This window comes from Acanthopagrus latus, chromosome 14, assembly GCF_904848185.1.
Source record: "Acanthopagrus latus isolate v.2019 chromosome 14, fAcaLat1.1, whole genome shotgun sequence".
NCBI lineage: Eukaryota > Metazoa > Chordata > Actinopteri > Spariformes > Sparidae > Acanthopagrus > Acanthopagrus latus.
In genome coordinates this window covers 5,382,425-5,407,970 of record NC_051052.1, presented here as the reverse complement: position 1 = coordinate 5,407,970, position 25,546 = coordinate 5,382,425, and the positions used below count along the sequence as shown (strand labels likewise).

Below are 25,546 nucleotides of genomic sequence, written 5' to 3'. Positions count from 1 at the left end.
ATGGAGGCCTGACCCCCAGCCCATGTGGTTACCAGCGGGATGCCAGTCCCCGTTCAGACTGGCAGAGCCACAGTTGCTGTACCACCAGCCGCCGCTGTCTGTAAAGGTACATTCCCTTTGAGAAATGTCACCGAAGACGCACGGGGAGCAGCCGTCGTTGTCGCGGTCCACTGTGCTGAAGCCGAAGCCATTCTGGTCAATGCCTCGATAGGCACCGCGGATGGCGTCACCTTCAGACAAAAGTTGGGAAACCTTTAAGGAAGGCCGGATATAAAAATGTAGTTCATGTAGTAAAACCACTGACAGGTGAAGTGAATACCACTGATCATCTTGTTAAATGCAATGTGCTGCAGGGACACCTGTCCAGGGATTCATATGGATGACACTTTACACGAATAGCCCACACACACACCACTGCATACCATGTGCAACTCTTCCTCCACCCCTGCACGACAATGCTCCCTGGGTACCGCTGGGTGCGCTTCAGTCTGAGCTGACTAGCTTACAACAGCTACAGTTTAGCCGCATGTAGCAGTTCTGAACTTGTGATGTCTGTGTACTGTGCTGCAGATATCTACTGAAGTTAGCATGCTAGTGTGCTGGTGGTATGAACACCAACACTCCCCTGCTTCTTTGAACTCCTAGTCTCACTTACTAGCTGCGTGGCTAACTGAGCTAAGTGGCTAACAGCAGGACTAGTTAGCTGCAGTTAGCAGCTGCTCTAGTGATATGGTGCCCCCTGTTTGTTTGGTGGCCATTTCTTACACATTGCAAATTTAAGAAGTGGATAGCCAAATGCTAAATGTGGAAGTCATGAGGCTTCATTAAAAAAGGTGTTTATGATGCTATTATTTATGTCAACAAACTCCTTATCAAGACTAAAAATGGCCTTTTCACCCAATAACTAAAGCTAATTGAAGGGACCTTAATATAAAATGTAATCAATATCCCAACTAGCATAAATCAAAGTGAAAAACATGGGATAATGTGTCTATGAAAATCAAGGGGAAAAGAGGGACAGTGAAAAAAAAGTTAAAAAGTACCAGCAGTTCCGCTGTATTTCCCGACATGCAGTTTGAAAGCTGCTTTCCCATGGCCCAATCTAAAGTTTTGGTACTGGGCGTAAGCGGTTCCCCCCTCATGGTCCCACAGGTCGACCCTCAGGATCCACCTCTTGGCTCTGTTCTTGGTCAGAGAGTAAACCTTCTTCAGACCCAGCCAGTGCTCCTCTGTGGGGGGGGAATAAGCAGAGCACAAGGAAAAGGACTGACGTTTCGTCTCACCGAAGCCTTCTTCAGTTTTTATGCGACTACCCGGAGGACGCCTTTGTTCGAAACCCTTTTTTTTCGAAAAAGCCTTGAAGGGTTTGTCAGGTTTCCATGACTTTAAAGACAAAGCGGTCGGCCCCCTCACAATAACAGGATTTGTAGGTCGCCTGCAGGCAAGCCGGGCAACGTTCCAGGCACAGCTGAAAGGTCAGGCCTGTGAATTGTAGAAGTGACTGATCCTCACACAATGCTTCTCCCTCACAGTGTTTAGTTTAAAAAAAAACAAAAAAAAAAAACCCAACTCTGTTTTCTTGTCTTGGTCAGATATTTCCCTTGGATATTTATATAAACTGTCGCAATCATCACATATTTGAACACAAAAAAACACAGTTCTCCTGTTATTGGGAAATTCTCTTTCCTCATAATAAATCATGACACACACACGCAGGATGTTAAGAAATACTTACGTCTCAGGTTTCCGAAACCGTTTGCGTACGCCGCCCAGTCCCTGTTGAAGGAAAGCGCCCCTCCGCTGCGTCTCTGAAACACTGTCCAGCCTCCATCTTGCCGCATCTCGCAGTACACCTGGGCCCGTAAACACAGCCCGTTAAGTACATGTTAGGAAACTGCTGTTTAGACATTACCTAAACACTGAGACACGTCTGCAGGGCTTTGGAAAATATGACATAAACAAGTGACACGCATGCTCGTGGTTTTGATTTAAAGGTGCCCTGTGCAGAATTCAGGGCGATTTGGGAGGATCTGTTGGCAGAAATGTATCTTCTTTTTTTTTTTTTTTTTTTTTCCCATTCTTGTCAAGTCAGCTGAAACCAAGAATCATTGTGTTTTCAATTCCTTGGAAGGAGCCATTTATATCTACAGTAAAAAAGGGTAAGGGTCCTCCTCCATGGAATCTACAGTAGCCCAGAATGGACAAACCAAAGACTGGCTCTGGACTGCCTTTTTTTTTTTATTATTATTATTATTTTTAATGTTTCTAGCAGCCAGCAACAAATGAAAAAAACTGTTTGTTTGTTTTTCACTGCATAATAACAAATCTTGTCTTGATCTGGTATGATCTACTTTGACGATGATGATCTACTATACCGTCCAACAAAAAGCAGGTGCTATGACGGCTCTGCTGAACGCTAAATTACAAGCCCCAGTGGTTATAATACACGTCAGGTTTCAGGTCTTGTATAATACCTTAAACGGCGCCTTGACTCCGGGAGGCTGGATGACGTAAACCCCGCTGGATGCTCGCGGTGAGACGGCCTTAATCTGGGTGCAGTCCGTTCCTGAGGTAAAAGGGCGACAGGAGAAAGCCGAGAGGGTGAACAACGTGCTTTCGCTTGCACCGTCTGTGCCCTCGCATGCAATCAAAAGAACACTGTCGGCGCGAATAACGAGCACCCTACCTTGAGAAATAGCTGGTGCCTGTTGTTTCTAGAAAATAACACAGGAAGGGTTTAAAGTGAGACCTGATCTGCTGCGCACCAGCTCAAAAATACAGAGATTAGGAAAATAAGAGATTACTGAAATATGTCAGATTCACATAGTTTTTGTTCTTACCTCAGCCTGTCCTGTGCCGCTCAAAAGAAATGCCAGGGTGAGCCACCAAAACACAGCCGGACTCCTCATTTTGACCTGATTTTCAGAGTTTCAGAGTGCGACACACAAGCCTCAGTGGATAACACCAACCTGCGCTCAACAGGTGCGATGCAAAGAACCTCAAATGGAAACTCTTAAATGGTGGCACGCTTAGGAAATTAGATAAAACCCGACACTCACAAGACTAAAGGGTGAAATGCCACCAATAACAGCCAATGGTCTGTTTGTCTTACCTGCGTGTTGGATGGACCTTGTGTCTGAGCTCAAATTCCCCTGCAGCAGCCACGCCTTCCGTCATGCCTTCATGTCCACGATAAATGCTGTCTGAACCACAGACCCGGTCATCTGACTTCCCAAACTCCTCTGAAGTAACTTGACAGTCCACAGCTTTCACAACTGTGACACAACACTGCTGTGCTAAGAGAGCACCCAGTCACCTTTACAGTCGCATGTTCCCCATTGGGTCCTACACCTCTAAAGGCAAACAACATTCCAAGGCTGACTCAAACAAGAAATACCCGCTGCTTTTCTTATAAAGCCTGACACAGCGTCGGCACCTCCACTCCGGTCATGTTATCGGGCATGTTTTTTTCACGAGAAACAGCAGACGGGAGGACATTTCTACTTTGGAACCAGACCAAAATGACCTGTAGCTGTTTGAGTACCTGTACAGACGTTCATGATCCCCAAAGGATGAATCATGCCGACGCTGTTGTAGGGCTGTAGTCCTCGGGATCGACCACTTTCTGAAGGTCGCAGTCCGTCTCAGACTCAGCAGCGTTTTTACTCAGTCTGTACTCAGTGATGGTTTCTATGAGAAGACAAGTTACCCAGAAAACCTGAGCAGTATTGCCAAAAACCTGCATCAATACCGGCTGATCACACTGAGCAGTATAGGTCTTGTGCTCTAGGTCTCGTCTCGGTCTTGATCACTACTTGGTCTCAGTCTAGGTGGTCTTGACTCGAACAACGTTTTGCTGATGACGATTTTGCGAGCTGTCTGGTCAACTTGTTGGATGGTTCGCCGCAGAAATTTGGTACAGGTATTCGCGGTTCCCAGAAGACGCATCCCAGACATGTTGACCTTCTAAATGCTCATTGTGCCACCAGCAGTGTGGAGGGCCAGGCAGACTGAACGGCAGGAGCTGCTCAGAGCCGGGTCTGATTTAGAAACCAGACCCTTTGGAGAGGGAACTTTGGATGCAGGAGCCGACCTCCGTTTTCAGGTGTCCAAGTATAATTCTGACTGTCGATCCTAGCTGGAGGGGAAATGTACTTTACCTCATGAAGAAAACCTTACAGACAGGAGAGGGTTTAAAAAAATAAATAAATAAAAACGAGAGAACCTGAGTGTCTGGTGAGTAGGCTACTGAGTTCACTGAGAGCTTTCCTGAATATAATCACACAGCGCGCGCTGTTGCTCGCAAACGTTAGTGTCCTGCTAGTGTGCAGTAAAGTGAATTGGCTGTTTGGGACAGATAAACACAACTCAACAAATGATTTAACAAAGATCTAGGTGTTTTTAGATATTTTAATACAGAGTATATATATATATATTATACTTTTAAGCTACAATGGTGAACATGCCACCAAACAAACGAACATTTTAGCATATCACTGTGAGCATGTTTTGTTAGCATGCCTGTAGACTGTTGACCAAGATGTCTGTGCTTGCGCACTGGCAGCATTTGACATGAAAAGTGTGTGTCAGTGTGTTATCATTTGTGCGGGTTGACACATTTCAGACAAAATGTTTTAAAAAAAAACAAAAAACATCATTTCGACAGCCTGAGTGATAATTATGAATTTGTTCCCTATTCATCAGATGTTACACCCCAGCAGTGCCGCCGCCCTCTGGGAGCCCCAAAACATCATTAAATCAACCTGCACTCAGAATTCCTCAGACCTTCCCGCACTGGTGGACCGAGGAATGAGTTCCTGCAAACCTTCCACTCTGCAAATAGTTACAGAGCAGTCATCCTCCTCCATCCCAAACCCAGGGTAGAGGGGCTCAGTGAAGCTGCTGTAGAACGTGTGAAGGTGGCTGAGGGTCCCAGAGGAGACGCTGTAGAAGGACAGGGTGCCTCCTGGCCAGTCCAGGTATACTCCGACCCTGTGGGAGCCTGACGGAGGTGCTGGTATTTCCACCTTCTGGTGGTCATGCTGAGCGCTGTAGTGGTCCTCAGAGCAGAACAGACTCCACGACTGGTCCGTGTAGCCGAACCCGCAGAGGTGAGAGCCCGCCCTCCGACGGATCCCCCTCACAGCAGCGCCGACGTCCACCCAGCGTCCTCGCCACTCCACCTCCCAGTAGTGGCGCTGGGTGAGGCCCTGGTGACACAGCACCTGGGAGACGCTCTCAAACCTGTCGGGGTGATCTGGGTGCTGCTGTTGCTCCCTGACCCACGTCACCTGCTTCCCGCTGTCGTGCAGATAGAGAGACTTGGCGGCGGTGTTTGTGTCCAGCGTCAGCTCGCATGCATCTGTTCAAAACACACACACACACACACACACACACACACACACACACACACACACACACACACGGCTGTTTCAGGGTTCCTTTTAAATTGTTTTTATTTCAGAACGAGGACGAGGTCTAGGGCCAGAGTAAACCAATATGACCCAGGTCAAAAATGAATCTCACGGTCTGTTCTTCTTAGTGAAATGCATCATGTAAGCATGACATAAACAGAAGTGATAAAGGATGCTTAAACTATATTATATCTCAGGGCTCTTCCTTTGGACAGCTTTTGTGGTGCTTATACTGTCAGAAAACAAATCTGCAAACCCTAAAAGGTCCAACTATCCCTTTAGCCTTGCTGTAGAAGCTATTCATGGGCTGGTTTTTAGCTTTACTAATTCATGTACTGAAAAATTCTCAATGTTTTTTTGCATCATTTACACAAGTGTAACACACAAGTGTAACTGTGTCTTTGAGGTATGCTTGTTTGAGTCATTTTGAGAGTTTAAACTATCACACAGTGGTGTCTAGTCTTAATACAGAACAAAGAAAACAAAAAAAGGAAAGGAAGGAAGGAAGAAAAGAAGGAAACCAGATCAGAGCAAATTTCAGTTGTAAACATATCTCCATACTGCCATCTGTTGGACAGATGACACTACAACAGGCCAATGCAAAAAGGCTGAGAGATGCCATCATGCGTATGACATTAACAATTGCACGGCATCAAAACTGACTAATCTACCAGGGATTTTAAAATATAACACAGATACTTGATTGTATTATAGTAGTGATCAGATTTATTTGATTCAAATATGTTTGATCCATAAGGTGCTAAGATTTTAGTAGAAAACTGTCAAAAAATTGCTAAAATTATCACCAAAATGTGAAGAAAGAACTATTTGACACATGTAGTGTGTTGAGATATCTGCTGTAGCTCCTATGCTGGCATTGTAAACTTTAACACTTCCCCAGCGCTCAGAGCTCACGGTTCCGGAACCGCTAGCTGCACGGCTAATTGAGCTAACTAGCTACAGTTGCGGCCACATTTAGCCGCGGTTAGCAGTTACTCCAGAAAATGCCTGATCATCAGCCTGCTGCTGTGTGTTCGCCCACATCACTGACTGCTGCTGTTTCTTGAATTAAAAGTGGATGAGAGCAACAAATAGAAAATGCGGTTACACTTACAGTTTTTCAGTGTTGATTTCAAGTAGCACTCTGCATTATGGTCCACACTGTAGATATGAAGGTATAGATATAAATATGGATCATTAAAGCACACGTTATTATGTTTTGCAATACTTAATATCTGATACTTGAAATCACAATAAAATGTCATTTGTATTGGGGTTTTTTTTTTTGTACCCCCTTGACACCCACCCGCCCGCCGACAGGCAATTTCAGATAAGCGACTGTATGTCTACACTACGCCGCTTCAACTTTCATCATCACGTGATAATCCACTGATCAAAAGCATCAAAATGGTTTTTCACAACATGATTCCAGCTTGTGAATATCATCCGGTAAAATAGGCAAAAATTCCCGAAAATAGGTGGGTGTCAAGAGGGTAAAATATGATTGTATGTGCTTTACATCATGGTGCACCTGACTTCCTCCTTATACAGTGTGGTGTTCCCTTTTCTCTGTGCTTCTGCTCTAAAATAAACTTTGCAAGACTATTTAGCAATAAACGCCACCAGAACGGGAACTTAATCATGAAATGAAACTTTAAATCACATGACGCCCATCTCCACGAGGCCTGTGGTCTAATAATGATTGACTTTCTTCATTTTCAGGAAGAATTCTAACTCGCTTGTCTTTGGCATTTGTGTTCGGGTAGAGGGTTGTTACCTGGTGGAAATGTTTTACCTCAGTTCTTCCAGTTTACAGAGCGGGTCATTCTGACGAGCAGAGATCAGCTTCGCTCCCGACTCCTGCAGGTAGTTGTAGCTCAGGTCCAGCTGCCTCAGGTTCGAGGGGTTGGAGCTCAGCGCTGAAGCCAAGTAAGCGCAGCCTTGTTGTGTGACTCCGCAGAATGACAGCCTGTGCGGAGGAAGGGTCTTCTCATTTCAGCCAGAAATACAATCTATGCCTTTTCGAGTCATGCAGATAAATTCAATAAAGATCCTCTAAAAGTAAAATTCCACCCTGTTGCTTAACTACCTTACTTGCCTATATTGTGCAGAATTTTTTTTTTTTTTTTAATTAAAGATCTCGCTTTTTCTTACCTTAAAGTCTCCAGTTTACAGTCCGTACTTGCCAGTCCAGCAGAGAGGGGCTTCACTTCCGAGTCCTGCAGGTCGTTCCCGCTCAGATCGAGCTCCTTCAGGTGTGACGTGTCTGAGCTGAGGACTGAGGCCAGATCAGCACAGCATTTCTGAAGAATGCACTCATTTAACCTGCAGGCGAGGATATGTTTCATTCCAATCATTCATTACAATATATGCTACAGTATATTAAAAAACAAAACTAAGTTTAAAGTGACCTGAATATTGCAGGAGTTGAACTGATCTGATATTAAAAAAAACAGACAAATAAACAAAAAATCTCATGGCCTATTAACTGACAATCACAAATTAATACAAAGACACAATATTTTTGTGTTGTCCACTGAGCTTGCGTGATCTGACCGTAGTATCTCCAGTTTACAGTTTGGACTTCTTAATCCGGCACACAGCAGCTGGATGTCCGGACCCTGCAGGTTGTTTCCACTCAGGTCCAGCTCTTTGAGACTGGCAGAGTCGGAGCTGAGAGCTGAGCCAATGGGATCGAAGCACTTCTGTGTAAGGCCACACCAGCTGAGCCTGGCAGATGGAAGAATGCACAACATGTGACGAAGTGATCATAAACACTAATCTCACAGTCAGTTGTAAAATCAATTCAAATTAAATCAATTTAAGTGCTCGATGTGCGATGTACAGTTCCCAAGCTACTTCAGTTGCATACGTGGCAACGCTGTTTTACTGTGAAGCTCCAGAAAAAAGCAGTGAGTAAAATAACTAGTGAATTTTTATTTTCGGTGAACTGTTCCTGGAATTGGCCACATGAGGGCAGCCCAACAAGTTCTAAACACATTAGTTGATACAGTAAACATGTTAGCAGGCCACTGGGTGATGTCGTGTTGGTTCTGTCCACTATTGTTACAGCCAGTGCAGTAACTGGACAGCCCCCTGTACTGTAATAGAGTGGCTGGGACAACCACAGTCAAGATCATTATTTCAATATGCACTGACCTTAGTCTTTCCAGTCTACACTGTGGACTCCTCAGTCCTACAGTAAGCAGCGATATACCAGAATCCTTCAGGCTGTTGTTGCTCAGGTCAAGAGTTTTCAGGTGACATGCGCCGGAACTCAAAACTTTTGCCAAATCTGCGCAGAAGTTCGCTCTCAACTTGCACTGGTTCAATCTGCAATGGATTATTCACCAAAACAACATTTTTTTTTTTTCATGAACTGTGATTAATTCTAGGCAAGTTATTTAGGTATGTCAGGAAGAATAGGGTCTAACCTCACTGTTTCTAGTTTGCAGTTGTGGCTGCACAGTCCCATGCACAGACCCTTCAATCCTGCTTCCCGGAAGTCATTAGCACTCAGGTCCAGTTCTTTGAGTTGGGTTGATTCTGTGCTGAAAGCAGCAGCCAGGGCTTCACAGCATTCACCGTCCAATTTACACTTGTGTAATCTAAAAACCGAATGGAAAGTGTTTTTAATGTTCTTAACACAAAAAAATGCAAAAAAAAAGCAAGACAGACAGCAAACAGCGGTAAACCTAAACCACAAGCTCTTCCGACCACAAAAAGTTGTTGCTGCTGTTTGCAGGGTTGCCTTGTGCAATTTTTTTTTGGGGGGGGGGGGGGTTTCTAAAAGACTGCTCACATGTGTTACAAACCTTAAACTCTTCAGTTTACAGTGCGGGCTCCCAAAACCAACAGAAAGCAGCTTCACCCCTGAATCTTTCAGGTTGTTGTCGCTCAGGTCCAGCTCTGTCAGGTGAGAGGAGGTCGAGCTCAGTGCAGAAGCCAGAACTTCACAGCAGTTCTCAGTGAGGTTGCAGCGATTCAGCCTGGAAAGATAATAAACATGCAAACATTTCTGTTTGTTCACTTTCTGCCATTTTGGGATGAGAGAGTGCTTGGGCCTAGGTCTCACGCGGGTTAACTCACAGAGCACGCGTGGAAGAAGTAATGACGGTCAGCAGCTTCACTAAACCTTCCTCTGATCTTATGTACTTCTTCAAGTCAAACTCCTGCTCTGTTGCCTCTGATGTCATCAGTTCAAACGCGAGAGCGGACCACTGGACCGGAGACAACTTCTTGGCGGCAAGCCTCCCGGAGCTCACGAAGCTCTGGACCTCCTGCACCAAGGACTCCTCTTTGAGCTCGCTCAGGCAGTGAAACAGGTTGAGTTTGGCCTCTGGTTCCTCTTTGATCTTCTCCTTGATAAACTCGATGGTTCTCGCCACATCTTCCTCTCCCTCGGCTTCCAAATGCAGTAGTCGTCCGAGGAGCTCCTGGTTGGACTTCAGCGACAGTCCCAGGAGAAAGCGGAGGAAGAGGTCCCAGCGGCCATCCGGACTCTCCGAGGCTTTTTCGACGGCGGTCTTGTGGAGACCGAACACAGATTTGGGGAGCCATCTTGTAGACACTCTTTTCAAGTACCCAAGGAGAACATTGTCCTTTCTTTGCATGTAGGAGTGATGGGCGTACACAGCTGCCAGAAACTCTTGGACGGTTAAGTGTACAAAGCTAAAAACCTCTCTCGTCCTTCTGCCCTCCATCAGGAAGACCTCTGTGCAAAGTCCCGAGTAGACGGTTGCTTCTTTGACGTCCATGCCGCACTCTTTCAAGTCAGCCTCGTAGAAGATCAGTCTGCCTTTCTCCAGTTGACGGAACGCCAGCTCTGCTAGCTTCAAAACAACACTGGTGCTTTCTATAGTGTAGTGCCCTTCCACCATCCGGTCTGTCTGGCAGAGAAGGAGGTACGAGTACATCTCGGTCAGGGTGCTGGGGATGACTCCCGTCACGTTGTTGCGCAGCATCTTCTTCATTACAGTGACTGTGATCCAGCAGAAAACTGGTATCTGACACATGATGTAGAGGCTTCTGGATGACTTCACGTGGTTGATGACTCTGATGGCGAGGTTATCATCGCGCAAACTCTTCTTGAAGTATTCCTCCCTCTGTTCGTTAGCGAAACCCCTCACCTCCGTCCACTGGTGGATGTGCTTTCGAGGGACTCGGCTTGCCGCTGCGGGCCTGGACGTGATCCAGATGAGGCTGTTGCCGAGCAGATCTCCCGTGATCAGGTTCGTGATCAGGACATCGAGCGGGGCCAGCTCCCTCTCATCCCTCAAGACCTTGTTGTGCTTGAAGTTCAAGGGCAGGAGAGTCTCGTCCAGGCCATCAAAGATGAAGAGGGCTTTGCATCCTGTTCCCAACACCTCAAGCGGTTTCGTATCAGGGAAGAACTGATGGAGCAGCTGCATCAGACTGTAGTCCTTCTCGCCTATGATTGGGTTCAACTCACGGAAAGGAAGCGGGAAGAGGAAGGCGATGTCCTGATTCTCATTTCCTTCGGCCCAGCTCAGGGTAAATTTCTGCGCACAGACAGTTTTACCCACTCCAGGTATACCCTGTGTGAGCACAGTTCGGATTCGCTTGTCTTGGTTGGGCTTGGGTTTGAAGATGTCGCTAGCTTTAATGGAAGTTTCCTCCGCCTGTACATAGTTGGACCTCTGCTGCCTGACTTCATGCTCCTCGCTGAAGCTTCCCCAGGCTCCCTCGATGACGTGCAGCTCAGTGTAGATCTTGTTCAGGTAGACGGTATCTCCCTCATCTGCATTGCCCTCATAAATGGTTTGGAACTTTTCCTTCAGGGTGGATTTCAGTTTTTCCCGGACCGCGTGGTGGTCAGTTTCTGTTCAAAGAATGCATCGGCAAAACCTTAATTCAACTTCCTTTGTATGCGGCTCAACTTTTAATCTTGTTTCTGTACATGGATACATGGATCTGAACTCGTAAACATGCCCGTGTGTCTTCCTATCAGCTTACCTGTGCCAACTTGATTGCTCGCAACTGATAAGGAAACAGAGAGAAGAGACGGTAGTTCAGTGACCAGGCTACAAACAGTCAACTTTTGTGAGTTTCAAACATGCTTTACCTTCATCGTAATTCTTCTTCAGGGTTTCAGCCCATAGTTTGAGTTTCATCCTCTCAAGTATATCCACTGTGACCGTAACAGCACCGTCATAGCCGTAAGTTAGCACCAAAAGATCTACCGTGCGCAGCCTGTCAACGCCGTAGACCCGAGACTTGGCAATATGAGGGCATCCGTCGTGAGGCTTACTGTAAAGGTAAAACTGGAAAGTCTTCAGATCGTCATCAACCAGCTCAAGCAGTACATCCAAGATTAGCTCTGGCACAGAAGCCATATCGCCGTTCTCTGAGCTGGTCATGTGATCAACCTGTCCTCTTGCTCTGCGTCCATCCGCTGAGAGGAGCAGGGCTCAAATGAGGCAACAGTTTCAGTTTTGAGATGATGTCGCTGCAGGCAGCTCACTCCTCAGGCATGCAGCGCAATGAGAGAGCAATGTCGCTCGCACCAAACAGCTCTGTTGAACGGTAAATACACTGCCTGTGTTATCAGATTTGTGTGCAGGTTTACATTCTGAAACAAGTTAAGCCAGTCCAGTCAAGTGGGCGACAGGCAGGTATGAGGGGGAGACTGTGGGAAAGAAAAAAGAGACACTGGGGAGTTCTTAGTTTCACTATCTGTTACTGTCACAGTAGAGTTCTTGTTTGAGTATTCAGATGTCCTCCCACCATGTGATGCAGAAGTATGACACCATGGAAATGTTTGCATTTATTTTTGATGGGCTGGTATAGATATAGTGTGGCCAATAAAATGTCTGTGAAAGACCCGGATGATGATGTTGATACAAGGTCGGCATTTAAGTCAAACAGTCCATTCTGCAGCAAACACAAAGATCAGACCTCTCTGATCGTATCTTTAACGATACAATAGAAAACCTTGTCGCTTTAACTTATCATTTTGAAGTATGGCTGTGGACAGAAATGACACCATCACTTTCACTTTTTTTGTTTGGCCTGCCACACGCCTGGATTTTTCCCCCGGAAGGACACAGGAAGAAGTACGGCACAAGGGAAGAACATCTGCCACAGCCCAGCCATAACAGGCAGAGGCATTGTCTTCCCAGGTTAATATCCGGTGGAAACTCTAGACTGCAAAACAAAATGAATACCCGTTGATGAAGGAGGCAAATCCTCTCTCTGATGATATTATCTTAAACACAGGGTGGGCCCCTGGCTTGTTTTTTTTTTTTTTTTAATCTCCAGTACTATTCTCGGTGTACACCAATGAATGACGACACTGCACAGCAACTTTTTTTTTTTTTGTTTTTAAATGTGCCGATAACATGGCCTTAGTGGGTCTTTTCCATGAAAATTATGATGAATCTGGTTATTTTGCTCGGGTTTCCAAGCTACATGCAATGCTCTAAGTCCAGGTCATTGGCCAAGAATGTTGGAAACAAACAAGTGAACCTATTTTAAACAAAGCGCTAAGTATCACTGATACTGTGTGGCCAAACTGTGCAAATACTCAACATTTCTAGATGACAAATTGAGCTCCACTGACAATGCTGATTTTAAACGGAATGGATTTGGGTCAGTTTTGATGTCTTGGCAAAAGTGTATATTACCCTCCTTGTTTTTAATATCTTTGGGCACTTGACTTAAAAGTAAATAACAAGCTGACAACTGTGTTGTTGACACAAGGGAAGATAAGTAAGCCACCAACAGAAGGAACTGGTTGATCTGACAGCACAGCTCTACGCAGGAAAGCAACGTCAATCATGAACACAAAACACACTCCCTCTACCCCGAGTTTGAGCTGCCCCTGTCAGGGCAGTGCTGCAGAATACCCCTGACAAGAAGAAGAGATCTACAAGAGTTCTTTTATTCCAAATGCAATTAACTCGGTCAACCAACTACAGTAAACTTAAACATCAAAGTGTAAGATATACACCATGAATGACTGTTTGGGAGACCTTTGTTCTACTGATATCATGTTTTCTACATAATGCCTGGGCTTATCATTTGGAAGGTTGATTATTTACTTGCTTATTCATTTATTAATTCATGTATTCCCATTGCCCAATGTCTGCACTTACCTTTATTTGATTTAGAATGAACACTAAGGTTAAGACTATTGTATTAATCTCCCAAAAATGGTAATTTTTCCTTTTCTTTTTTGTCTGTTGGCTGAAATCAGCACTGTTGATGCATTATTCCCCTCTACAATTTTCTATAACACAAAAACTATGAATAAAGTTTAAAAAAAGGGAAGATTTGAATGACAGCAGCCTGGCTTAACAAATTAACAGTGACCACTTTGATACAAAGGTTGCACAAAAATGTGTGATATCACCTTTTTCTGGGTCCTGGCAACTTACATCCTCATGTAAAGACTATTTTCATGTAGGACCACACATAAACCGTCACACTTTATTATAAATACATACTACTGTTTTATTTCAAACTTTATGAAATTCTCAGAAACAATATGGCAGCAATCATTCTACACTGGTAAACAATTTGAAATTTCTCATATTTGTGACTACTGACATATTGACCTTATACGTCCCCTGTCTGTTAATCATTGAGGCCAGTGTGCTCCTGGTGGTTCAGACTCAAACAGGTCATCGTGTGACTGGTCATCTGAGCCGTCATACTTCATCAGTGAATTCAGTGACTTCTTGTATGTATCTTTAGTGGCATAATGATGTTATTTCAACATGGTTATCTTATCTGGTTTTCTTTACTGTTGAAAGATGTTAAAGAGTAATGCTTTATTAGCATACTGATGAACACTGGAACACACTGGGTTACCTAACAACCTCCCTTCAGGAAGCAGGAAAGAACGTCTGAGGTGGAGGTGGAGAGCAGCAGCAGGAGAGCAGTCCTCCACCGTGGATACGGACTTCTTTCCTCTACCTGTCTGGGAGGCTCTACGAGGATCAGGTGATGCATATTCTTTGTGCCCAGGCGGGAGGTTTCCTGTCATAGGCAGCAGTCTGTCCATTCATGTGGGGTCCATCTAGAGGCTCCAGCTCAAAGGCATCACAGTATGGGTTCTCAAGAACTCTGAGGACCCTGCTGACCTGAAGGACAAGACACACATGACAACAATTAATAAGGCAAAATATAGGATAAAAACACAAAGAATCACGTAGCTCCTCATAATCTCCACTTTGACAGTTCAGTCATTAGTGTAACTACTGGCAACAAACAGTTTACCAGCGTCTGTGTATCTGTGCCATTGGTGGCTGTTTGTCTCCACCTAATGGCCGACTCAAATTACAGCGCTGTTGACAAGGTCTGCTATTTAAATTTCACACATACTGTCAAAAACCAGTCTTTCAAACGCCATCTCTCTTGCTCCATATGTAAGGATGTGTTTGCTGACAGTAATGTCACAAAGAGGAGCTGTCCATACAAGGAAAGCAACGCTACAGTTAGCAGGTAATGCAACTACCAAATCTTCATAGTTTCGGAAGCCATGTGCAAAACTCTTACTGGTCCGCTAACCTCAGAAAAGTCTCCCTTTTCTGCAGCCTGAATTGCATTCTGGGCGATGTAGTTGCGGAGGACGACACGGGGGTTGGTGCTGTTCATCACACCGAGCCTCTCCTTTTTGACGAGAGACAAGTCCGTTGTGCCATCACACTCCATAGCTAAACGCCTCCTGGTATTTCAGTGCAAAGAAATCGTTTAAAAGACACATATGTAAAATATATACAAATCATATATGACAATAATATCAAAAAACATACTGTACTGTTTATTAAAAGGTGCTATATTGTTGAAAGTGACATTTTTATGTATTTTTGGATAATAAAGCTAGGTGCCACATAAATACTATGAAAAAATCAAAACGCTCAATCCACAGAGAAATTAACATTCATCTGTATTCAGATTCTTCACCTTAAAATGAGTTTGTTATCACCTCTGTAAGGTTGTGGTGCCTGCTCAGGCCTGTGAGAGCCAACCAATCAGAGCATAGAATGGAGCGTTCAGAAATAGGGTGAACAGAGGTGCTGCAGCACAGACAGTATGACGAAAATAACAACTGTTTTTCACAGTGATGTAAGCACTAGTAAAGTTGTGGGCGTTAAAACCAAAACAACTGGCTGAAAGATGCTAAAAAAGCTTTGCAGATGTAAAGGGAACTGGTTTTTGTCCTACCTGTATCTGCTAACCCAGCGAATCCAGTCCTCGCGCTGCTTCTCCTTCAGCTCATCCTGATCCGTCTCAAGCAGCTCCTTTAGCCTTCCCATCCGTTCCAGCTGCTGGGACACACCTGGCGTGTCTGCCACCATCCCAAACATGACTGGGTTGGTTTGCGCCATGGACAGAATCATCGCCAGTTCACTAGAAACGCAGAAAAAAAGTTAGGTGTGGTGAAGTGAAATGTTTGATGGCGACCACAAATTTAGCTCTACATGAATACCTGCTACTGTCTGATGCTACCAAGTACTCCAAAACACACATTTAACTCACAGATTGTCTTGGAAAGATTTTTCCCCAAAATGCTAGCATTGAAAAGGAAAAAAAAAAAAAACAGACAGCGGTGATGACGAGAGAGAGTTAACAGTCTAAAACCAGTACTGCTCAACTAGTATTGAATGCACTGTTGTTAGGAGTATATGGTGGGGCAGCTGCTTCATGAGGACACGTATGTATTCGACCACCATACACTCCCTCACCGGTCCTCCATAGTTGGCTTATTAGCCACCTTTAGCTCCTCAACAGAGGCACACTGCTGCAGGATGAGGTCCACTGGTGGCCCCACGGTGGCCCCCTCACTGTCGCCCTCCTCAGGCCAGGGGACGCGGCTCAGCAGGCGGAAGGTGTTGGTGAAATCTGCACCTGGAGAGACATTATGTTGGGGTAAACATCACAAAATTGCATAAGAAAAACGTATCATGAAGCTTCAGTATGTCCAACTTCCTTCCATAAGTCACTTGTACCAGTGTTGTGCATGAGGCGCAGCAGGTCTGACACCAGCTCGCTGTCCTCCGACTCCTCTCTTCGGACGAGGCCCAGCTTTTTCCTCATGATGCCCAGGTAGAGGGCTTCGTACGTCGGGGTGAACTCATCCAGGACAGCCCCTGCCTGAGCTGCGTCCAGCTCGGAGCCCAGCGCCTCCGCCAGGCGAGCCAGGTTCCAGCGGCACACGGACGGCTGCGCTTGGTACGAGTAGCGCCCTCTTTTGTCTGAGGCGTTGCAAACGAAATCTGGATCAAATCTGACACAGAGTACGACACACCACGGCATGAAATACCGGAATTTTGATCTAACTGGTAAATTCAAAAGCATAGTACAGACTTCCACTTTTTGCAGCCTACCTGTCCATGAAACCAAAGGGGCCATAATCCAGGGTAAGACCCAAGATGCTCATGTTGTCTGTGTTAAGGACGCCATGGCAAAACCCAACACACTGCCACTGGGCCACTAGCTTTGCGGTTCGCATCATCACCTGGGGATAAACATCATCTGTTGGGTGAAATGCTAGAATGCAAGCATGCCACTGTGAGCCCTGAGTTAAAGACTGTATCACACTCACCTCTCTGAAAAAAGCCATGTTCCTCTCTTTCCGGTTGCTATGAGTCTGCTGGACGCAAGGATAAAAAGTCTCAATGACGTAATCCAGCAGCTGAGCGCGGATGTCATGCCGCCCTGCGCTGGGACCCTGCAGGCCTGAGAAATCATCACGACCCCGAAAGATCTCAAAAGACCCAAATCTAAAACAAACGATTAAGAAAGAGCAACATGACGAACTACAAGATCAACAAGTTTAAAAGAAAACTGAAATGAAAACTGAAATGTTTCCCACCTGATGAAGGAAGGGGCGAGACGCAGGACGACTGAGCAGCGTTCAGGAACGCGCCTGCCACTGTTGAGCGGATCTCTGTTGACGTAGAGGTCGGAGGTCACCAGGGAGGCCGCGCGGGTGCTGGGTATCCCCAGGGCGGCCATGGCCTCGCTGCAGAGGAACTCTCTGACGCTGGAGCGAAGCACCTTCCTGCCATCTCCGTCTCTGAGGAAATTGCACTATGCTTGATATTCAACTCTAAATAATACGTTGAATGTTATGAATCTTGTCTTGTGTTACAAAACAAGACCAGGTATATTAATCTAACTGAGACTGAGCGAGACTGGTGAGATGTATTGCAAATATGAACATCCAGAATGATGAACAGCGCCAGAGATTCACTTCAATTTGTCTATTAACAGACCAAATCGACGGGGGAAATGTGTGCTGGTGCTCCTGGTCGCACAGTCGTTGAGCAATGGGGGATCTGTCTGATGTGTGCCAAGCAGTTAAGCTCTTAAGCAGCTCTCTCTGGGTTAATGCATTCACATGCCTCTGGTGGGTGAGACTTGTGACAGACTTGGCTGTGAGATACTCTCACTCGGCGCGAGCAAACTTCCTCCAACATCGTTTTGTTTTATAACCTGCTCCTGATGCGGATCTGATGGTCGGTGATGTAAAAAGTCCCCAGAAGTCATACCTTTTTGTGTGTTTAAATATTACTTTGGTAAAAGTCAGAGTCACACATAACTTGGGTAAAAGTCTCGAAGTATCTGATATTAAATGCACTTAGGTGTCTAAGTACAAGTAAGATTTAATTATGAATTTATCTGCTATGGGCCAACCGATCATCAGCTTTGGCAGTTAGCAGATCCATTTGTCAGTATTTTCAAGTTATCAGAATAAGGTTTTGTTTTTATGTTTTTTTTATTTTTTATTTTTGATATTATGAGTTAAATTATTTAATGTGCTACTTTGGCTCTGATGCAATGTGCAAAGTAAAAAGCAAGAGTAATGAGTATACTGTAGTATTTGCTTACAAAATGAAGTGCAGTATATAGAAGCCCATTCCTGCCAGTTCAAGAAATAACTGATGGCAACTAAGCCTCTGTAAAATAAACAGATAAATAAATATATATATATATATATACACATTCCAGTGGTAGGTATAATTATGAGATAAATAGTAGAAATTCTAAGAAAAAAAATGAGATTATGAGATAATTATGAGATTAAAAGTCATAATAAGTAACATAAAAAGTAACATAAAAAGTCATAAATATAAGATAAATATGGATTTCCTCTAATCTATTTTTAAAAATCTTATAATTATTACCTTTTTATTTTACAATTAAGATTTACCCTGGAATTTTAATTGTATTTTTCATCCACCTCAGTTTTCCATCTCGGTGTACTGTGTATGATCACTGGTGGTGGTTAAACGTCAGACGGTCAGTCACAACACAGCGCGAGTTACCTGGAGTAAGGTGTGACTCCGGCACCCTTCACCTGGATCTCCCATCGGCCGTGGGCGCCCGACTCGACCTCCCCCAGGTACATCACCGCTCCGTCTCCCAGCTGACCCGCGAACAGGCCGAACTGGTGGCCGCTGTAGCAGTGCGCGGCCGGCTCGGAGCCCGGCAGCAGCCTGGAGCCGCTCAGATACTCCGGGCTCAGCGGGTCACTCAACACGTCCTGCTCGGTCAGGCCGAGCAGGGACAGAGCCGACGGGGACTGGGCCACGACGGCCGGGCGGACCAGGGGCTGGAGGGCCCGAATTAGGGAGAAGCATGCCGCAGGGACGGTCCGGGAGCCGGTCTGCTCCGAGTCCTCCACCGGCAGCCTTTTCAGCGCCGTGTTGTTGAAAGGTAGCCGCTCCAGAGCCGTGGACACACTCCCACAGGGCTCCATTAATAAGACTGGCGCTTAATACGAGCCGGTCAGGCATTATGAGGGCTGTGTGCCGGCTTTAATACCTCATTAAAGGGCACAAAAACACCAAATGTGAGCCTGAACACGCGGGTAAACAGCTTTATAAAGCAGAAATGCAATGTTGTGCCGAGGCTTCAAATCAGAACAAATAAAAAGATTGCAAATAAAAGAAAATAAAAGCTTTATTAAACTACAGAAGTGAGATGAAAACACAAAAGAAGACACCAAAACACGCATAAAATAGTGATTCTTATATATTAACTCTGCTGGAGCCCTTAAAAAGACAGACACGGCATTATTATTCCAATCTTTTAGACCGTAGTGCAAAGAATCTCCAGCAGGTGGCGATAACAACCACAAAAATATCCTGTGGTGTTTCATATAAACAGAGAAGAAGAAGAGGAACGAAGCTACTGAAAACAAATCACTTTACCCATGTTTTATAACTGCTTACTTTAAATAAGTTACATTTAATTAGATCGCTGGTGTCATTCGGAGGAGATGGTTGGTAGATTTAGTCGGATAGATACCTCCTCCCCCCTCTCATCGCCCTGTCACGATTTTTCTTCAGCTTAATGCTAACTGTGGCGGGGTTGCTAGCCCGTCTGGCTAACCTCAGCTCGGTTAACCACAGCTAGTTGATTAAGTCTTCCACTCCGGTGTGGAAGCATGGACTCGGCCGTCTTCACGCCCCTTTTCAAAGGTTTGTTTGCTTTCAAGATAAGAGCCATTACAGTTAGATATGTGGGGCAACCTTGAGTTAGTGACAGTTGAGCTCATGTTGACTTCTAACAGTGCTACTATCTCCGAGTTAGCTTTTTGAAAAGCTAGCTTGTTGGCCTCGGATAGTAAAGCGTCCTTCGCGTGGTTTATTTTGCACTGTAAATCACTTCGGCTGCATTGGGAATTCTCTATGTAACTTACAGACTACACAAGCATGGTGAAAGTAGAGCTAACTGAGTTTGCGCAACAGTGTTGGTTTTTGAACACGCACCCCGTGTTTCCCGCAAGGTTGCATTCAAAACACATCCCTGTTCCTGTAAACGATACACAAAAGCATTCTGCCAGCGAGATCCTGCTGCTGAACTGAACTGCTAACATCTACTGTCCTCACATTTGCTTCTACTTTAATCGTGTGATTAAGTTTAAATTATTCTGTTGTGTAACATAGAAGAATTAAAGCATTTAATTTAAAACAAATATATCCATTAATCCAAGAACAGCTTTAAGGAATACCTGAAAAAACAGCTCCAGCCCCAGCCCAGTTTTCTTATCATTAACTTGACTTGATTTTTTCCCCATGTAGACAGATGACATCCCAGATTAGTGGATTTAGTATAAATAAGACAGATAGGTCAGCTTCTTCCTCTTGTATTCCCCAGGTGACCCCTTACCGCTGGCATCGCTGCGCCTCCTGGTCCCACCTCTGCAGCTCATGACGGCCTCCATGTGGCAGGTCCTGAAGAAACAAGATGTCATGAACTACTGGAAGGTGGCTGAGTTTGTCGCCTTGGTGACGGACATGGTCCCAGAGCTGCTCATGCACAAGCACAGGACGCAGCTTAACCTGGGATTAAGAGCCAGGGTGGGTACCATCAGACGACACAAGGCATTGATAGCTAACGTATCTCATTTTTTAAGACAAAGACAAGGATAGACAGTTAAGATATGTGAGCTATATTGTATGTTTAATGGCAATGTGTTTTTTTCCCTCCCCATCAGTATATTCTAGAGTTGTGCCGAAGTGAAGCGCTCGTGGACCACAAAGTCATCTTGGATCATCTGGAGAAGATTAAACCGCAGCACCCCAACCTGGTGGATGTAAGTGTGTACAGTCTAGATTAGCTGTGTTCACTTTATGTGCTTATTTAAAGACTCCTTACATCTCTCTGCCTCTTTATAGATCAGTTGCAAACATGCTGGTATTGGCTGGGCAACATTTTTTTAATTCTATATTGCAGATAAAAGAATCAGAAGAGGAAGTAGCGGCTAACTTTCTCGAGTTGATCCAGACTCTGCTCAAAGATCCCGAAGAGAGACGAGACTTCTTCTCGGTGAGGCAGCGTCAGCTACTCTTCAGTTGTTGTAGACTGGCAGGTGGCACAGAGTGCTTGGAAATATGTTTAAAAGAAACCTCATATAATGTTGTCTTTTTAAGTGGCTGAAAAATGGCTGTGTAGCTGAGTTAAGGTTTACATTTATGATGTGGTAAAATACTTTTTTTTTTTTTTTTTTCCCCCAAAGGAGGTCTTCCCTGCTGAGTATGGACCTCAGTATGACAGCGATTTGCAGACACTGTTTTCGGAGTTCCTCTTCCGGCTGGCTCAGCTGTTGCCGGTACCTGACGTCGAGCAGGTAAGAGGTGTCATTTTTGTTATTTGGATTATAAATTATTCCTGTGAAACAAATAACTTAAAGCAGTGTCTATCAGTCCTGGTCCTTGGACAGCCCTGCATGTTTTAGATGTTCTCCTGCTCCAGCACACCTAAATCAAACTACCAGCTCCTCACCAAGCTCTGCCAAATCTTGATACTGAGCCATTCAAAGTCAAATATTCTAAAATTGCTTCAATTAAAGTAAAAAACATTTATCCAGAACAATTTCTCTGGATATCATTTGCTCCTAACGTGTCTCTCATCCACAAACTAAAGTTCTGCTATCCTGTTTTTTAAGTTTGATTTAACTGAATTACCATCACGTCTGTTTTCATACGTTTCATCCCCACAGACTGTTTCTTGGCTCGGAGCCGAATGTTGTATGTTGGAGGAGTGTGTGCATTCAGTCTCCGAGCCTGCAGACCTGAAAACTCTGCTCCATCACCACAAACACCTCGGGCATTTAGAGCAGCACGGTAGGTCACTTCCCATAACCACGTCTATTATATTCCACATACATTGTTGAAGACAGAACTGAAGGCTCGTGTATCGTTCTTGTTTTTTTGTCTAGTGCCACCCTCCAGCATGGGCGACAGCATCGTCTCCTCCCTCTCTGCAGTTACCTCGAGCAGAGGGACAAAACTTGCAGAACAGCCGAACCAATCAGAGCCTCTGGAAGGCCTCAGTGAGGACACACACACTGTATCGTTTGTTGATGACGTGGCAGTTGAAATAATCACCGTGACTGATTACGCAGAGGTCGAGTTGGGCACAAGCACAGACATCGAGATGGTGATCGGAGCAGACTGCTGTGAAGTAACAGACACCATTACGGTGGCTGAAGACTCGCTGGTTGTGCTTTCTGATGAGACAAACAGGGAAGAGGAAATAGAAGCAGGGGAAGAAGAAACACAAGAAAAACGTGCAAGTGGTTTGACTGACATCATCCTGCCAGAAGCTAACACGGATGATTTGGCATCCTCGCAACACAAAGCCTCTGTGGGGCCTCACGACTGCCCAGACTGCGAGAAGAAATTTAAATTTGCTTCGTCGCTGACCGCCCACAGGGTCATCCACACGGGAGAGCGCCCCCACCGCTGCGATGACTGCGGCCGCTGCTTCTCTTTCAGGCAGTCCCTCGACAGACACAGGCACACGCACAAAACCGGACGCAAGTACAACTGCGTCATCTGCGGGGAGACCTTCCACTCCTTGTCAGCCCGTACCGAGCACAAGCAGACACACATGGAAGACGGCGTGTACGCGTGTCATCAGTGCAGCAAGACGTTCAACTGGGAGCTGGCACTGGCGAGGCACCTGAAGACTCATGCTGATGATCACAATGCAGACAAGCCAACAGAGAGCCAAGATGGAGACCAACAGGTTGTCGAAGGAGATCAAAGTGTCAGCGAGGTGCCTGGTGAAGTCACTGAACCTGACAGCCAGGTGCAGGCGGATCATGATGGAGATGGTGATCTGGAGAGTGTGGAGGTTCAGTGCAGTGAGCCTCCCCCCTCTGAGGCTGAAGTCGACAACAAAGTCACTAACGAAGTCATTTCGTTAACAAAGGTCCGCACAAGCGGGCGCAAACGCAAACCGACCATGAAGATCCAGGTGATAAATTTACAGAAGCGCATGACCACTAAAAGGAGGAAGGAGATCCCCAGTGCGAGCCCTCCAGAGCTGAAGCCTTTGCCTTTCAACTGGTAAGACCATCTGTCTTTATTAACCACTTTGATCTGTTGATGTTATCACGGTTTCATCACACAGATATTATGTTAAGTTGAATGTACGGTGGCTGTGGTGGGACATCAGACAAATGTTGCATCTCAGGTTTGATTTTTTCCCTTCTCTCTAACAGTGCAGAGCACTCTTATGGGTCATCCATGGTCTCATCGAAGGACGGTGATGAAAGTAAGCGTTGATTTTTTTTTTAACAAATATAATTTTGGATCCTTCTCACTACATATACATACATAACCAGAGAGATATGAGAGCACAAACAGCTTGCACATATTTATGACTTGATGGGCAGCTTTATTTCTTTTTTAATTTGGATATATGGATCTAGTATTTGATAATGAAACTTGTTAATTATCTCTTATATTTTCTGTTAAGAGCGGAAACAAATCACTGATAACATGACTGACAGAAAATGATTTGGCAACAATTTTGATAATTGACTAAAAGTTTCTGTGATCAAAAACATTGTTTTGTTCCAGCTTCTTGTCCTTGTTAGTTATATTAGGAATATTATTATCTTTATGTTTTCAACTGTTGGTTTGACAGAGCAAGCAATTTGAACATGTCGCTTCAGGCTCTATAAAATTATATTTTTCAACCTGTAATTTTGCCTTACCCTTAAAATCCTCTTCAAAATGGAAGCATGTAGTCGTTGCTGTTTCTTGGCACGGTGGTAATATCTTGCTCCAGTCTCTCATGACTTTGTTTCTCCTTAAGGTTCTGTTGCAGACGGCTCGTCAGCTGCCTTCTCCTGTCCCAAGTGCTCCTTCCACCACTCCGAAGAAGCACAGGTCCAGCAGCACATCGACAAGGTTCACTCTGCCGAGGCTGAGGACAACAAACTTTCCCTCCATCCCGTTGCAGATGAGGAGGGGCGTTTTGGCTGTCCCGACTGTGACAAAAGCTTTAAGTTCCAATCCTTACTGAAAGCCCACCAGCGCATCCACACAGGTGAGCAGCCCTTCCTGTGCTCTCAGTGCGGACGGCGGTTCTCCTTCAAACAGTCACTGGAGCGGCACAAGCAGACGCACAAGTCGGGGCGCAAGTACGAGTGTCTGATCTGCGGGGAGTTCTTCAAGTCCCTGGTGGCTCAGAGGGAGCACAGGAGCACCCACATGGAGAACGGAGAGTACCTGTGTTCGGAGTGCGGCCGGGCGTTTGCCTGGAGGTCGGCGCTGGTGAGACACCTGAAGACCCACAGCGAGGACGCCGACAAGGTGGAGCGTTCTTACAAATGCCCTCACTGTGACCTGGGCTTCACCTGTGTCAGCTACCTCAACAGGCACCTGCAGACTCACCAAGAAGAAAGGGTGCACACCTGCAACTGCGGAAAGAGCTTCGCCTACAGGGCAGCTCTCACCGCACACCAGCGCATCCATCAAAAGGAGCGGCCGCACATCTGCACGCAGTGCGGGAAGGGATTCCTCTACAAGGGCGGTCTGCTGAGCCACATGAAGATCCACTCGGAGGAGATGCCCTTCATGTGCTCCTTCTGCGGCAAGAGCTTCAAGAGGGAACGCAACATGAAGAAGCACGAGCGCTGCCACACCAGGGAAAACGTTTTCAGCTGCTCACAGTGCGACAAGAGCTTCGTCTACAAGGCGACGCTGGTCAGGCACGAGCTGACCCACTCAGGCGAGAGGCCGTACCTCTGCTCCGACTGCGGGAAGGGCTTCTTTTCCCACGCCGAGCTCCTGAAGCACGAACGCTTCCACACGGGCCACAAGCCCTTCCAGTGCCCCCACTGCGGCAAGAAATTCACTCAGTCCTGCTACCTGACCATCCACCTGCGCTACCACACCGGAGTCCGGCCGTACTCCTGCACCGAGTGCGACAAGAGCTTTCTGAGTGCCAACCGGCTGAAAAGACACCAGCGAACACACTCCGGGGAAAAACCATACCTCTGTGTGGAATGTGGGAAGGGATTCCGGCAGTCATATAATCTGAAAATGCACCAACGGACACATATCATGAAGTTAACATAGTCGAAGTTTGACTTTACTGACCAGGAGATTAAACAGTATAAGATTAGTTAGTTCTGACTGACACAAGATCTACTGTAGAAGGATGATTTTTTTATTATTATTTTACTTTACATTCTATTGTGCAATTGCAGTGAATTACAGAGTATTGCAGGAATGGGTTCATGTTGAGTGTGCCATTTTTCTTCCATTTGAATTCCAGGTTGTGTTTCCATTAAAAGAACTTTGAGCAGGGGAGTGTGTTTTTTCCTGATCATGTTGGCTCGATATCTTCAAATA

General features: G+C 45.5%; 4 protein-coding genes across 6 annotated transcripts in view; 1 reads left to right on the top strand and 3 right to left on the bottom strand.

Moving 5' to 3' along the window:
* The window catches only part of LOC119032876 (angiopoietin-related protein 5-like), a 3,898-nt gene extending 633 nt beyond the window's left edge, over window positions 1-3,265 (bottom strand). Inside the window, exons 1-7 of one of the 2 annotated variants that reach the window (XM_037122498.1) lie at window positions 3,113-3,265; window positions 2,841-2,915; window positions 2,687-2,714; window positions 2,475-2,566; window positions 1,736-1,853; window positions 1,044-1,229; window positions 1-230 (exon numbers count right to left, since the gene is read on the bottom strand). The exon at window positions 1-230 is cut by the window's left edge and continues 633 nt beyond it. In XM_037122498.1, the coding sequence (XP_036978393.1) occupies window positions 1-230; window positions 1,044-1,229; window positions 1,736-1,853; window positions 2,475-2,566; window positions 2,687-2,714; window positions 2,841-2,909 (723 nt within the window). In that variant the 5' untranslated portion in view covers window positions 2,910-2,915; window positions 3,113-3,265. The other variant, XM_037122497.1, reaches the window with a different exon arrangement.
* Window positions 3,266-4,399: 1,134 nt separating this feature from the next.
* Window positions 4,400-11,854, bottom strand: LOC119032845 (NACHT, LRR and PYD domains-containing protein 12-like). The gene is made up of 11 exons (XM_037122450.1): window positions 11,500-11,854; window positions 11,391-11,414; window positions 9,504-11,256; window positions 9,230-9,403; window positions 8,849-9,022; window positions 8,574-8,747; window positions 7,971-8,144; window positions 7,569-7,739; window positions 7,210-7,383; window positions 6,529-6,575; window positions 4,400-5,362 (listed from the first exon to the last, which is right to left on the bottom strand). Exons 1-11 carry the CDS (start codon window positions 11,792-11,794, stop codon window positions 4,770-4,772), a joined length of 3,753 nt encoding a protein of 1,250 aa, XP_036978345.1. The 5' UTR covers window positions 11,795-11,854; the 3' UTR covers window positions 4,400-4,769.
* Window positions 11,855-13,868: 2,014 nt separating this feature from the next.
* selenoo2 (selenoprotein O2) lies at window positions 13,869-19,366 on the bottom strand. Of its 2 annotated transcripts, none has more exons than XM_037121200.1 (9): window positions 18,713-19,366; window positions 17,257-17,460; window positions 16,987-17,164; window positions 16,769-16,899; window positions 16,391-16,668; window positions 16,127-16,289; window positions 15,606-15,791; window positions 14,949-15,105; window positions 13,869-14,521 (listed from the first exon to the last, which is right to left on the bottom strand). In XM_037121200.1, exons 1-9 carry the CDS (start codon window positions 19,144-19,146, stop codon window positions 14,378-14,380), a joined length of 1,875 nt encoding a protein of 624 aa, XP_036977095.1. In that variant the 5' UTR covers window positions 19,147-19,366; the 3' UTR covers window positions 13,869-14,377. The 2 variants fall into 2 exon arrangements, with proteins under 2 accessions (XP_036977095.1, XP_036977096.1); XM_037121201.1 differs by lacking the exon at window positions 13,869-14,521 and adding an exon at window positions 15,367-15,457.
* Window positions 19,367-19,567: 201 nt separating this feature from the next.
* On the top strand, window positions 19,568-25,501 carry LOC119032245 (zinc finger protein 132-like). The gene is made up of 9 exons (XM_037121198.1): window positions 19,568-19,870; window positions 20,550-20,752; window positions 20,890-20,988; window positions 21,129-21,221; window positions 21,412-21,522; window positions 21,895-22,018; window positions 22,114-23,248; window positions 23,404-23,456; window positions 24,003-25,501. The coding sequence occupies exons 1-9, from the start codon at window positions 19,837-19,839 to the stop codon at window positions 25,268-25,270; spliced, it is 3,120 nt and encodes a 1,039-aa protein (XP_036977093.1). The 5' UTR covers window positions 19,568-19,836; the 3' UTR covers window positions 25,271-25,501.
* Window positions 25,502-25,546: the final 45 nt, after the last annotated feature.

Excerpts from the sequence above, each read along its gene's own strand:
- LOC119032245 (XM_037121198.1), top strand. The coding sequence starts at position 19,837 with ATGGACTCGGCCGTCTTCACGCCCCTTTTCAAAG. Across the intron at positions 20,753-20,889 it reads ACCTGGGATTAAGAGCCAGG|TATATTCTAGAGTTGTGCCG; the intron begins GTGGGTACCATC and ends CCTCCCCATCAG. Across the intron at positions 23,249-23,403 it reads AAGCCTTTGCCTTTCAACTG|TGCAGAGCACTCTTATGGGT; the intron begins GTAAGACCATCT and ends TCTCTCTAACAG.
- selenoo2 (XM_037121200.1), bottom strand. The coding sequence starts at position 19,146 with ATGGAGCCCTGTGGGAGTGTGTCCACGGCTCTGGAGCGGCTACCTTTC. Across the intron at positions 16,669-16,768 it reads CCCTTTGGTTTCATGGACAG|ATTTGATCCAGATTTCGTTT; the intron begins GTAGGCTGCAAA and ends ACTCTGTGTCAG. Across the intron at positions 14,522-14,948 it reads AAAAGGGAGACTTTTCTGAG|GTCAGCAGGGTCCTCAGAGT; the intron begins GTTAGCGGACCA and ends CTTGTCCTTCAG.
- LOC119032845 (XM_037122450.1), bottom strand. The coding sequence starts at position 11,794 with ATGACCAGCTCAGAGAACGGCGATATGGCTTCTGTGCCAGAGCTAATC. Across the intron at positions 9,023-9,229 it reads TGTAAACTGAAGAGTTTAAG|ATTACACAAGTGTAAATTGG; the intron begins GTTTGTAACACA and ends TTCGGTTTTTAG. Across the intron at positions 8,748-8,848 it reads TGCAAACTAGAAACAGTGAG|ATTGAACCAGTGCAAGTTGA; the intron begins GTTAGACCCTAT and ends AATCCATTGCAG.